At 44.4% G+C, this 13,769-nt stretch overlaps 1 protein-coding gene across 1 annotated transcript in view; it reads left to right on the top strand.

Annotated features, from left to right (window-relative positions):
- The window catches only part of LOC140187266 (uncharacterized), a 158,703-nt gene that overhangs the window by 117,176 nt on the left and 27,758 nt on the right, over window positions 1-13,769 (top strand). The window contains exons 32-37 of the mRNA XM_072242400.1: window positions 1,331-1,509; window positions 2,422-2,611; window positions 4,921-5,063; window positions 6,911-7,092; window positions 8,395-8,669; window positions 10,261-10,477. Coding sequence (XP_072098501.1) covers window positions 1,331-1,509; window positions 2,422-2,611; window positions 4,921-5,063; window positions 6,911-7,092; window positions 8,395-8,669; window positions 10,261-10,477 — 1,186 coding nt within the window. The remainder of the gene's footprint in view (window positions 1-1,330; window positions 1,510-2,421; window positions 2,612-4,920; window positions 5,064-6,910; window positions 7,093-8,394; window positions 8,670-10,260; window positions 10,478-13,769) is intronic.

The following is a 13,769-nucleotide window of genomic DNA, read 5'->3' as shown; positions in this document are numbered from 1 at the left end:
TGGTGCTGTTGCCATGGGGAAGTACACAGACAGATCGCTGATGCTGTTGCCATGGAGAACTACACAGACAGGTCACTGGTGCTGTTGCCATGGGGAAGTACACAGACAGCTCGCTGGTGCTGTTGCCTTGGAGAAGTACACAGACAGGTGGCTGGTGCTGTTGCCTTGGAGAAGTACTCAGACAGGTGGTTGGTGCTGTTGCCATGGAGAAGTACAGCACAGATATGGGCCCTTTAGCCCAGCTAGTCCATGCTGAAGTTACCTACCCCCATCAACCTGTACCGGGACCAGACCCCTCCCATCCATGTACCTGTCCAAACTTCTCTTAAAGATTGAAATCAAACTCGCATGCACCACTTGTGCTAGCAGCTTGTTCCACACTCTCACCACCCTCTAAATGAAGAAGTTTCCCCCCATATCTGCTCATACCTTTCACCTTTAACCCATGACCTCTGGTTGTAGTCCCACCCAACCTCAGTGAAAAAAGCGTCCCTGCATTTGCCCTATCTATATCCCTCATAATTTTGTATACCTCTATCAAACCATTACGCTACCGTACTGTCCGAATAGTTCAACATGGGTGACCGGCTCACTGGCTATTGGCCTGTTTTTAGACAAACCTTTCCCTAAATCCAAATGGATGTTTCATTTATACGCTGACTGTTGTTTCACCCTGTGCTACAAAGCCATTTTTCAGGTGTTCTCGGAATTATCAACTCCGCATTTTAAAACTACTTTCCATAGGTTAATGTACATTTTAGGGTGGTGGAGTGGAGATACGTCTCTTCCACAGGAGGTGTAAGGTTCTCCTTCCCTCTGATAGCCTGCAGGTCACCCTCGGGCAAGGTGTAGCACCTGCTTAGCCCCCTGATCAGGGTCACGTGAAGCCATGGGAGCAGGTGGTGGACGGTCGTATGAGCAGCTGGTGCAGATCACAAGTCCTGGTTATGTGACCACTGACGACAGGCAGACAATCTCTGAAGAGTTTTGATAATGGCTGAGATCACCCATCTTGTAAAGACATTGCCCAGAAGAAGGCAATGGCAAACCACTTCTGTGGAAATATTTGCCAAGAACAATCATAGTTGTGGAAAGACCATGATCGCCCACATCAATATGACACAGCACATAACAGACAATCGAATGCACATTTAAACGTTTGAAAGCTTTGGGCAGAGGGTGAAAAAAGTCAGCACTACCCATAAGATAACAAATCAAAATGAACTCTCTACCATTAGTGTAGCTCCTCCTCTATGTTTTTTGTTGGTCATACTTGACGTTGTGTAATTTAACCATGAACACTGTCATAGCTGTAGGCTTTTCTGCACAGGTATGCGGGACCTCTATCTGGATCTAAAAACTGTTCACCCCAGTGTGCTTACCTGTCTTGACAATCTGGGTAACTCTCAAGTTCGAAAACTTCTTGAAAAAATGGACATTCATTACCTTAAACCGGACAAAGTCATGTATGAGCACATTCTACCCATCTTAAAGGAACAAAAATGGAAGGTAACCTTCTAAGTTTAAATCTGTCCATTTGTCTGCTCTGCTGACTTGTTAATCGCAATCACCGGTCGTGACTGTTCTTTTCCCCCATGTCTATTCTATTTCATTCACCTTCTGTTCCCAAGTTTGGGAAATTCGTGGAGTTTTTTTTTTACTAAAATTGGTAACAACTCAACTGTCTATGCCTTCCTTCCTGAGATCATTTTTGAAAACCTCCTCTGGACCCTCTCCTGGGCCAACACGTCCTTCCTTGGGTACGGAGCCCCGAATTGTTCACAACTTTCCAGATGCGGCCCTTAAAAAACCTCAGCTGTGCATCCTTGTTTTGATATTTCGGTGTCCTGGGAATGAATGCTAATATCGCATTTGCCTACCAATTGCATTTCTTCAGTTCTCTTTTAAACACGCTCACATCAATGGCCACTTCAAAGATTCAGAGTCTGCGTGCAGTGTACAACCCTGAGGTTCGTCTTCCCCACAGGCAACCACGAAACAAGGAAAACATTGGAACCCATTCGAAGAAAAACCTCAGCCCCTGGCCCTAGCGCAAAAATAAATAAATCGTGCAAATGGCAAAAAAGAAATAAAAAAAGGAGCAGAATGCACAGAGAATAGAAAGAGTCCAGTCATACTCAGTTAATTTCAATCTAACACTGTCATTCATTACCTGAAGGCCACCCCAATCAAAATTGCCCAAAATAGCAAGAAGAAAAGGAGTGACTGAAAACCAGACACACTTCACTTATAATAACACTCCACATAGTTACTCCTGTAGAAATCATAGCAAGCAATTTCTAGAAAGACACCACCTTACAGTGCCTGTGTCTATAAAAGTGTAAAGCACCATTGCAGCATTTGAGATTGACCCTGTTCAATTGTTTGTGCATTCTTTTCACCCCTGTCCCGCATCTTCAGAACAAGCCTCAAGGGATTGTGATCAGCTACAGTGTCTTCCTCAAGATGTACTCCCAGGAAAATGAACTCCAGCAGTTCAAACCATACCTCCCCGTCCTCACCAACAAGGGCTTCTTCTGCCCATTGCAAGTTAACGTCAACTTTACGCGTGACTACAAGAATGCTATCAATCTACCCGTGGATCTTCCAGGTAAACAGATTGGTTATGTGGGCAAATAGACTAGGGTTTACTCTGCAATATGGTAAATGCTAACTTCATACTGTGTCCAGGGGTCCTGGTGGTAGACTACCCTGGGGTTGGAGGCCTTTTTGTGTGTGGGTAGGAAAGGGCAACACACACAAAATACTGGAGGAACTCAACAAGTCAGGCAGCATCTGTGGAGGGGAATAAATAGTTGACATTTCGGGCCGAGGCTTTTCATCAGGACTCGAAAGGAAGGAGGCGGAGGCCGGAATAAGGAGGTGGGGGGAGGGGAAGGAGGGGAATAGGTGGGTGGGTGGTCTCAGTCCTGATGAAGAGTCTCAGCAAGTCAGGCAGCATCTGTGGAGAGGAAAAAACAGTCGACGTTTCAAGCTGAGTTCCTCCAGCATTTTGTGCGTTTTGCTGTGGATTTACAGCATCTGCAGAATCTCATTGTGTTTAGGGGCTTGTTTTGCTGCTGTTGTTGCTTGTGTTTGTCTGCTAAACATTGTGGGCCTGCTATTTTGGCACCAGAATTGTGGGAAGTCCCCAGCACATCCTTGGATCGTGTTGGTTGTCAGTGCAAACGACACATTTCACTGAACTTGTGATACATCTGAACTGTTGGCCCAGCCAGCTAACATGGAGCACTGCGAATGAGAGGTGGCACTGTACTGCCTTATGACCTATTTTTATTCATTTAGCGATGCGGCACGGTAACCTGCTTTTCTGGCCCAACAAGCCCATACCGTTCCCGTTCCACCCATGTGACAAACTAACCTACTAACCCCCACGTGGGAGGAAACCGGAGCACCCGGACCCGGAGGAAGTCTGCGACGTCGTGGTGAAAATGTACAAACTTCTCACAGGCAGTGATGGGAACTGAACCCGGGGTCGCAGGCGCTGTAATAGCATTTCACTAACCGTGCACCCCAGGGTGTTTACGGGGGGGGGGGGGGCGGGGAGTGACAGGTGGGTAACGTGATGTAGATGTAGGTGCCAGTCTAAGTAGTGAGACAGTCCCGTCCAGTCTCTGCGAGGAAAAGTGCTTGATGCCTCCTTGTGATCGGTGACCTGACTGTGTGAAGGAAAGTCATAGACATACTTTATTGATCCCGGGGGAAATTGGTTTTCGTTATAGTTGCACCATAAATAATAAATAATAATAAAACCATAAATAGTTAAATAGTGATATGTAAATTATGCCAGGAAATAAGTCATGACCAGCCTATTGGCTCAGGGTGTCTGACCCTCCAAGGGAGGAGTTGTAAAGTTTGATGGCCACAGGCAGGAATGACTTCCTATGATGCTCTGTGCAATAGGAATATAGGAGCAAAGAGGTCCTTCTGCAGCTGTACAGGGCCCTGGTGAGACCACACCTGGAGTACTGTGTGCAGTTTTGGTCTCCAATCTTGAGGAAGGACATTCTAGCTATTAAGGGAGTGCGGCGTAGGTTCACTGGGTTAATTCCCGGAATGGAGGGACTGTCATATGTTGAAAGATTGGAGCGACTGGGCTTGTATACACTGGAATTTAGAAGGATGAGAGGGGATCTGATTGAAACATGTAAGATTATTAAGGGATTGAACACGCTAGAGGCAGGAAACATGTTCCTGATGTTGGGGGAGTCCAGAACCAGAGGCCACAGTTTAAGAATAAGGGGTAGGCCATTTAGAACAGAGTTAAGGAAAAACTTTTTCACACAGAGGGTTGTGGTTCTGTGGAATGCTCTGCCTCAGAAGGCAGTGGAGGCCAATTCTCTGGATTCTTTCAAAAAAGAGTTAGATAGAGCTCTTAAAGATAGCGGAGTGAAGGGATATGGGGAGAAGGCAGGAAAAGGGTACTGATTGTGGATGATCAGCCATGATCACAGTGAATGGTGGTGCTGGCTCGAAGGGCTGAATGGCCTACTCCTGCACCTATTGTCTATTGACTAGTAGGGCTGTCGTGGTAGAGTGGCAGCATGGTGCACTGCTGCTACAACACCAGTGACCCACGTTCAACTCCCGCCACTGCCTGTAAGAAGTTTATAAATTCTCCCCATGATCGTGTGGGTTTCCTCCAGATGCTCCAGTTTCCTCCCACATTCCAAAGACACGCAGCGTTAGTCGGTCGCATGGGTGTGATTGGCTCGTTGGGACGTGCTGCATCTCTAAATACCTCCTAACATTCTGGGTACAGTGGAAATCCAGTTAACCATTCTATGGTGAACATTTTGTGTTGAGGCCAGGTGCTGAGTTATCAAGTGTTTGAAAACCATCTGTGCTTTTTGCATCACCTCTCCGTGCTAAACTGCATTGCTGTCGTTTGCTAACTAGGTGTGGACTGGGTGCTGTTAGACTCCTGTTACCTCAGGACAGACAACGATTCCGAAGGATGGAGGCTGTTTTTCAGTTCACTTGGCGTGCAGGACTCTTTTATTTTTCAAAAGAAAAGATGTACCTTCACAAAACAACAACTGGTTAGTTAAACGGATCTTTCGGCTTTCTTTAACTGTGTGAAGATAGTGAATTTATAGGATGTTATATACCTGTTGCAGGACAATGCAGTAGGATACTCTGGGCCTGTTCTTGCTGGAGTTCAGAAGAATGAGAGGGGATCTCATTGAAACCTATTGAATATTGAAAGGCTGAGATAGAGTGGATGTGCAGAGGATGTTTCCAATAGTGGGAGAGTCTAGGACCAGAGGGCACAGCCTCAGAATACAGGGACCCCTTTAGAACAAAGATGAGGAATCTCTTTAGCCAGTGGGCGGGTGGACCTGTAGAACTCAATGCCACAGTCAGCTGTGGAGACCTAGTCATTGGATGTAATTAAAGCAGAGGCTGATGGATTCTTGGTTAGTCGGGGCATGAAAGGTTACGGGGTGAAGGTTGTATTAGTTCTTAATACAAATAACGCATATCACTGTATGTTTTAATGTACATGTGATAAATCAATTAATCGAAATCCGAATCAACAGTCAAGAGTTCGTCGTTGATCAGAGAGTCAGCGGAAATGGCCAGGTAACCATGAGGCTAGAGGGGCAGCTGGGTGTCTGAGTGACACCCATCACCCGCAGGGCACAAGTCGGGAGTGTGACAGAAAAACTCTCCACCTGTCTGAATGAGAATAACAACACCACCCAGGACCAAGTAGGCTGCCTCCTTGAACCACCCCAAACATCGGTTCCCTCTGCTGTGAGCGGTGATTATTTAACTGCACTAGTTATTTACTTTAACTATTTAACATTCTACTTTTTAAAGACAGTGCCTATAAAAAGTATTTGCCCCCTGTCCCCCCACCCCCAGAAGTTTTCATGTTTCACACATCAAAGTTGCTGGTGAACGCAGCAGGCCAGGCAGCATCTATAGGAAGAGGTACGGTCTCAAATCTCTTAACAGCTCTTCTTTCGAAGGATCTCGGCCTGAAACGTCGACTGTTCCTCTTCCTAGAGATGTTGCCTGGCCTGCTGCGTTCACCAGCAACTTTTATGTGTGTTGCTTGAAATTCCAGCATCTGCAGATTTCCTCATGTTTGAGTTTTCATGTTTTACTGTTTACAACGTGAATCAGTGCAAAGCTGATAGAGACCTATCTACACAGACTCCAGGCTGTAAAGGTGCATCTACTAAATACTGACTTGAAGGGGGAGAGGAATTATGCAATCAATTATTTTGTGTTTAATAACTGTAAAAATAATTAGACAAATTTGTGGAAATTTGTTTTCAGTTTGACATGAAAGAGTCTTTTCTGTTGACCAGTGTCAAAAAAGCCAAATTAAATTCACTGTTGTAAAATGACAAAACATGAAAGCTTCGGGGGGTGAATACTTTTTCTAGGCACTACATGCAATGTATATTTACTGTAATTCATGTTTTTTTGTCTCTAGTATTATTATGTATTGCTGCTGCAAAGATAACATATTTTGTGACATATGCCAGTGATATTAAACTGGATTCTGATTCTGATCGAGTGATAAGAGCCAGAGTCTTTTCCACAGGTTGAAAATTGCTAATACCAAGGGGCATAATTTCAAGGTGATTGGAGGGGAATATAGGGGATGTCAGAGGTAAGTTTTTTATACAGAGGTGGTAGAGGAAGGTACATTTTGGAGATATTCAAGAAACTCTTAGATAGGCACAGAGATGAAAAGGAAGGAGAAATAGAGAGCTATATATATAGGGAAGGGTTAGATTGATCTTGGAGTAGGTTAAGTGGTTGGAACAGTATTGTGGGCTGAAGGGCCTGTACTGTGTTGTAGTGTTCCAAGTACTTTGTTTTAATCTCAAACATAAATGTGAAGGCAATTATTTTTTATTACCTTTAGGCCTCTGGCCCCTGGGCACCTGTCTATGAATGTTGGCCCAGCACGGTGGATGATGTGTACGTTGTGGACGATTATGTCTGTGAGGAGCTTCACAGGCTCTTAACAGTGGATTTGTCAGAAAATTTAAAATGGAGACAGAGAGTAAACCTACTCAGACTTCTCGACAGAAACTGGGATGCCGGGTAAGTTAACCACATGTAATCACTGCCAGGGGTGGGGGAGAGGCAGATACATTAGGGACATTTACCAGGGGGGAGAAGAGGCAGATACATTAGGGACATTTGCCAAGGGTGGGGGAGAGGCAGATACATTAGGGACATTTATCAGGGGTGGTGGGGGCAGATACATTAGGGACATTTACCAGGGGTGGGGGGAGAGGCAGATACATTCGGGACATTTACCAGGGGTGGGGGAGAGGCAGATACATTAGGGACATTTACCAGGGGTGGGGAAGAGGCAGATGCATTAGGGACATTTACCAGAGGTGGGGAAGAGGCAGATACATTCGGGACATTTACCAGGGGTGGGGGAGAGGCAGATACATTAGGGACATTTACCAGGGGTGGGGAAGAGGCAGATGCATTAGGGACATTTACCAGAGGTGGGGAAGAGGCAGATACATTCGGGACATTTACCAGGGGTGGGGAAGAGGCAGATACATTCAGGACATTTACCAGAGGTGGGGAAGAGGCAGATACATTCGGGACATTTACCAGGGGTGGGGAAGAGGCAGATACATTCAGGACATTTACGGGGGGGGGGGCGAGAGAGGCAGATACATTAGGGACATTTAAGAGTCTCTAGACATCATGTGCACTGATATTCTGACAATATAACTAATTCTAACTGACTGCTCTCTAATGGCTAAGCAAGTCGTTGAGACACTGCGGTGGGCAACACTTAGTGTGTTGGGAAACAGTTCACTTTTCAGCTAAGGAACACAAGTATTTTTTTGGAAGATAGGGGAATGAGGGGAGATTGGATAGTTGTATGCAATATTATGAGGGCTATCGATAAGGTAAACACAAGTGGGTTTTTTTCCACTGAGGTTGGGTGAGACTACAAGTAGAAGTTATGGGTTAAAGGTGACAGCTGAAGTATTTAAGGAGAACCTGATGGAGATCATCTTCCCTCAGAGGGTGGTGAGGGTGTGGAATGAGCTGCCAGCAGAAGTGGTGGATGCAGCTTTGATGTCAACATTTATGAGAAATTTGGGTATGTACGTGGATGAGAGATGATGGAGGGTTGTGATCCAGGGGCAGGTTGGTGGGTTCTAGGCAGAATAATATTTCAACATGGACTAGATGGGCCAAAGGGTCGGTTTCTATGTTGCAGAGCTCTTTGCCCTTATCTAGAGACCTCAAGGAGAAGGTGTTTTAAAAAGATAGTTCAGTTAAGTAAAAGATGAAGAAAGTATTGGTTGGGGGAATGCGTGCCTACATCGAATGATGAAACATTTTTAATGTTTAAATTCTTTCTTGCAGATCTAGATTATCTCAGTACTGCTCAGCGAGAGTCTTTAACAGCCAGGATAAAGTGCTGAGGAATGATTTAGATTCTTCATTTGCAATTTACCTGAAAACCTTACCGTGGTTGCCCTCCAAAAGTCCTACCATGGACAGCTCTGAATTCTGCAGTGCCTACCTGCGCCCTATTGAGGTATACCTGAGCTCACAAAGTTTGCTGGAGCTCTTGGCGAACAGTGTGAGCTACGTGTGTTGCGATCTACTTGAGCAGAGTACCTTTGCCTCTTTCATCGGTAAGTACCATGGTAAAACCGTTTGTCGGTCACTTGGCATCCTTCAAAAGGGGTTGTGGTCAGGTTCTTCTGATTAATTAGTGAGTGACTAACCCACATGCAGACCAAATACTGCTGAGTCTCATTCCTGTCTTACAACAGTTTAAACTAATAATTATTCATTTCACTGGGAACTGAGTAAAACACTGGTGGTGGACGCCTGGAATGCACTGCCTGGCGTGGCAGGAGAGGCAAATACATTCGAGGCTTTTCAGAGTTGTTTGGATGGGCACGTGGAGGTAGGGAAGATGGAGGGATATGGACATGGTGTAGGTCGGAGGGATTAGTGTTTGGGTGTTTTTGATTCGCTTTTTACTGAACACACAGGTTTCCTCTCACTTCACAAAGATGTGGGTTAGGGTTAGTAGTAGGCATCTTACGTTAATGTTGCTAGCATGGCGAAACTTGCAGTCTGCACCGAGCACATCATCCGGCTGTTGGCTGCTACACATTACCACATGTTTCAATTTACTTGTGAGCAATAAAGCTAATCGTTATAAAACCTGGAGGCCTAAGTTCAGATCGCACCAGGGCAGCCAAGGAATTCAAAGTTAGTTAATTTGATAAGTAAACATGGAATTAAAATTTAAACTGGGTTCAGTTCCTGCCGCCGCCTGTAAGGAAGCACAATTCTTAGTCTGAAGATTGTGCTGGGGGCAGCCCACAAATGTCGCCACACTTCCAGCACCAACAAAGCATGCCCACAACTTGCTAACCCTGATCTGTACTGTATGTCTTTGGACTGTGGGAGGAAACCAGAGCACCCGGAGGAAACCTATGCGATCATGGGGAGAACGTACAAACTCCTTACAGACTGGTGTGGGAATTGACCTTGATCTCTGATCAGTGATTGCTAACTTTTCACCCTCTGCTCAGGTACCCATGTAGTATAAAGGAGTAAATCTATATTTAACCTATTTTTTTTTAATACTGCAGTAACAATGTAGATAATTTGCTGTAATTGGACCTGAACCTATGACCACCTGCCACAGATGAGTACTCTGTCAGTTGATGTGGATGGCAGGGTGGAGATATGTTTCTACCAAAGGAGGTGTAAGGTGCTCCTTCCCTCCGTGGGCAAAGTATAGCACCTTCTTCGCCCCCCGCGAACAGGGTCATGTGAAGCCATGGGAGCAGGTGGTGGATGGTCGTATGAGCAGCTGGTACACATCACAAGTCCTGGTTATGCGACCACTGATGCCAGGCAGACAATCTCTGATAATGGCCGGGGTCACCCATCTTGTAAAGACACTGTGCCCAGAAGACAGCAATGGCAAACCACTTCTGTAGAAAAATTTGCCAAGAACAAATATTGTCAAAGACCATGATCGCCCACATCATACAAAATGGTACATGGTGATGTCACTTGGTAGAGACCCCATTACTGATAAATGTCACAGAACTGGGCAACAAATCCATTAAAATGTTTTCCTCATTTATAAATGTAAATGGAACAGATTTAAGATTTATTTATGTTTTGGATTAATGTAATCTGTACTGACCTAAAATTATGTTGTCTTTCCTTTGGATCACGAACAATAATATTTTTTAGGTATTAAAACCTCCATAACTGTGGAGATGATGTTGAACCACTTCAAGCTGTGGTGTGTGAAAAGTCCTCCAAGTGAATCTGATGAACTGGTGGGTGCAGAATTCCGCACAACAGCGGACCATATCTACAGGGTGTATGCCTACTTGGGAAGAAACTGCAGTCACAATCAGCTGAAAGAGATGTTTGAACGCTACCCAGCTGTGTTCGTGCCCAACAGGTATCTACACCCCCTTCTCTTTACCACAAGGCTTGTTAAACCCCCGAGGTCTGGAGGATATGTTTAGAATGCTGTTTGAAGCTTTTAAGACCATAAGACTGTAAGATGTAGAAGCAGAATTAGGCCATTTGGCCCATCGAGTCCACTCCGCCATTTCATCATGGCTGATCCAATTTTCCTCTCAGCCCCAGTCTCCTGTTTGCCTTCCATATCGTTTCATGCTCTGACTAATCAAGAATCTATCAACCTTTGCCTTAAATATAAAAAAGATGTGGGCTCCACAGATCCACTATTCTCTGGCTAAAGAAATTCTTCCTCATCTTCGTTCTAAAAGGACGCCCCTCTATTCTGAGGCTGTCCCCTCTGGTCTTAGGTTCTCCCACTGTAGGAAACACATCCATTCTATCAAGGCCTTTCAGCATTCAATAGGTTTCAATGAGGTCACCCCTCATTCTTCTGAATTCTCGTGAATACAGACCCTAAGCCATCAAAAGCTCCTTGTATGACAAGCCATCCTGGAATCATTTTTGTGAACCTCCTTTGAACCGTCTCCAGTTTCAGCACATCCTTTCTAAGTTAAGGGGCCCAAACCTGCTTACAATACTCCAAGTGAGACCTCCCCAGTGCTTTCTAAAGTTTCAACATTACATCCTTGCTTTTATATTCTAGTCCTCTTGAAATGAATGCTAACATTGCATTCGCCTTCCTTGCTACAGACTCAATCTGCAAATTAACCTTTACGGAATCCTGCACAAGGACTCCCAAGTCCCTTTGCATCTCAGTTTTTTGTATTTTCTCTCCATTTAGAAAATAGTTAACTCTTTCATTTCTTCTACCAAAATGCATAATCATACACTCCCTGACATTGTATTCCATCTGCCATTTCAGTGCCCATTCTCCTAATCTACCCAAGTTCTTCTGTAGCCTCATTACTTCCTCAAAACTACCTGCCTCTCCACCTATCTTCATATCATCTGCAGACTTTGCAACGAAGCCATCAATTCCATCATCCAAATCATTGACGTATAATATAAAAAGAATTGGTCCCAACATAGACCACTATGGAACACACCAGTCACTGACAGCCAATCAGAAAAGGCTCCCTTTATTCTCATTCTTTGCCTCCTTCCAATCTGCCACTGCTCTGTCCATGCTAGAATCTTTATTCTAATACCATGGTGTTCTAGCTGGTTCGGCAGCCTCACGTGTGATTCCTTATCGAAGGCCTTCTGAAAATCCAAGTACGCAACATCAACCGATTCTCCTTTGTCTATCCCGCTTGTTATTACTTCAAAGAATTCCAACAGATTCGTCAGGCAAGATTTCCCCTTGAGGAAACCATGCTAACTACAGCCTATTTTATCATGTGCCTCCATGTACCCAGATCTCATCCTTAATAATCAACTCCAACATCTTCCCAACCACTGAGGCCAGACTAAGTGGCCTATAGTTTCCCTTCTTCTGCCTCTTTGCCTTCCTGAAGAGTGGAAGAGTGACATTTGCAATTTTCCAGTCTTCCGGAACAATTCCGGAATCTAGTGATTCTTGAAAGATCATTACTGATGCCTCCACGATCTCTTCAGCCTCCTCTTCCAGGTGACTTATCTACCTTCAGACCTTTCAGTTTCCCAAGAAGCCTGTCTAGTTATGGTAACTTCACCCACTTCATGACCCCTGACACCTGGAACTTCCACCATACTGCTAGTGTCTTCCACAGTGAAGACTGATGCAAAACACTCATTCAGTCCTTCCGCTATTTATTGTCCCCCATTGATACCTCTCCGGCATCATTTTCCAGTGGTCCAATATTCACTCTCACCTCTCTTTTACACTACGTATCTGAAGAAACTTTTGTTATCCTCTTTAATGTTATTGGTAGCTTACTTCCATATTCCATCTTTATCTCCTTAATGACTTTTTTAGTTGCCTTCTGTTGGTTTTTAAAAGGTTTCTGATCCTCTCCCACTAATCTTTGCTGTATTATACACCCTCTCTTTGGTTTTTATGTTGGCTTTGATTTCTTTTGTTAGCCATGGTTGTGTCATCTTTTCTTTAGAATACTTCCTCCTCTTTGGGAAGTATACATCCTGTCCCTTCTGAATTGCTTCCAGAAATTCCAACCATTGCTGCTCTGCCATTGTCCCTGCCAGTGTTCTTTTCCAGTGAATTTACTAAGAACTCGTACCTGAATAAAATATTTCATTTTGATAAAATGAAAAAAGGTCCAGATGAAAAATAACCAGCAATGCTAAGTTTATTAAGAAGAATTGCAGAATGGACATGACACAGACTCTGTAAGCCCCCAGTGACTCAAGTGAGAATGATAGTGATGAAACTATAAGATTGACAGTTAGGTCACAGCTTGCTCCCATAGCTACAGAGGAGATGCCAGGGTAAGGTTTTTACGCAGAGAGCGGTGAGTGCGTGGAATGGGCTGCCGGCAACAGTGGTGGAAGCGGATACAATAGGGTCTTTTAAGAGACTTTTGGATAGGTACATGGAGTTTAGAAAAATAGAGGAAATTTCTAAAGTAAGTACATGTTTGGCACAGCATTCTGGGCCAAAGGGCCTGCGTTGTGCTGTACGTTTTCTATGTTTCTATGAATTTTGGCCACCTCCTCTCTCATGCCTCTGTAATTCCCTTTACTCCACTGTAATACTGATACATCTGACTTTAGCTTCTCCTTCTCAAATTTCAGGGTGAATTTGATCATATTATGATCACTTGCCCCTAAGGGTTCTTTTACCTTAAGCTGTCTAATCAAATCTGGTTCACTGCACAAAACCCAATCCAGAATAGCTGATCTAGAAATTCCCCCTCCTGATTTTCCTAATCTACTGCACATTGAAATCTCCCCATGATTATTATAACATTGCCCTTTTGGTATGCATTTTCTATCTGCCACTTCCTTACTACTGTTTGGGGGTCTGTATACAACTCCCATCAGAGTCTTTTTACCCTTGCAGTTCCTTAGCTCTATCCACAATGATTCAACACCTTCTGACCCTATGTCACCTCTCTCTAATGATTTGATTTCATTTTTTACCAACAGAGCAACACCGCACCCCTGCCTTCCTGCCTGTCCTTTTGATACAGTGTGTATCCTTGCACATTAAGCTCCCAGCTATAATCTTTCAGCCATGATTCTGTGATGCCTACAACATTATGCATGCCAGTCTGCAACTTTGCTGCAAGTTCATCTACCTTATTCCGTATACTGCATACATTCAGTAAGAACACCTCAATCCTATATTCGTCCTTTTCAATTTTGTCGCACCGCGCTCAATCTTT

Source organism: Mobula birostris, chromosome 24 (genome assembly GCF_030028105.1).
Source record: "Mobula birostris isolate sMobBir1 chromosome 24, sMobBir1.hap1, whole genome shotgun sequence".
Taxonomy (NCBI): Eukaryota; Metazoa; Chordata; class Chondrichthyes; order Myliobatiformes; family Myliobatidae; genus Mobula; species Mobula birostris.
Note: the sequence above shows the minus strand (reverse complement) of the source record. Positions and strands in the feature narration are given on the sequence as shown.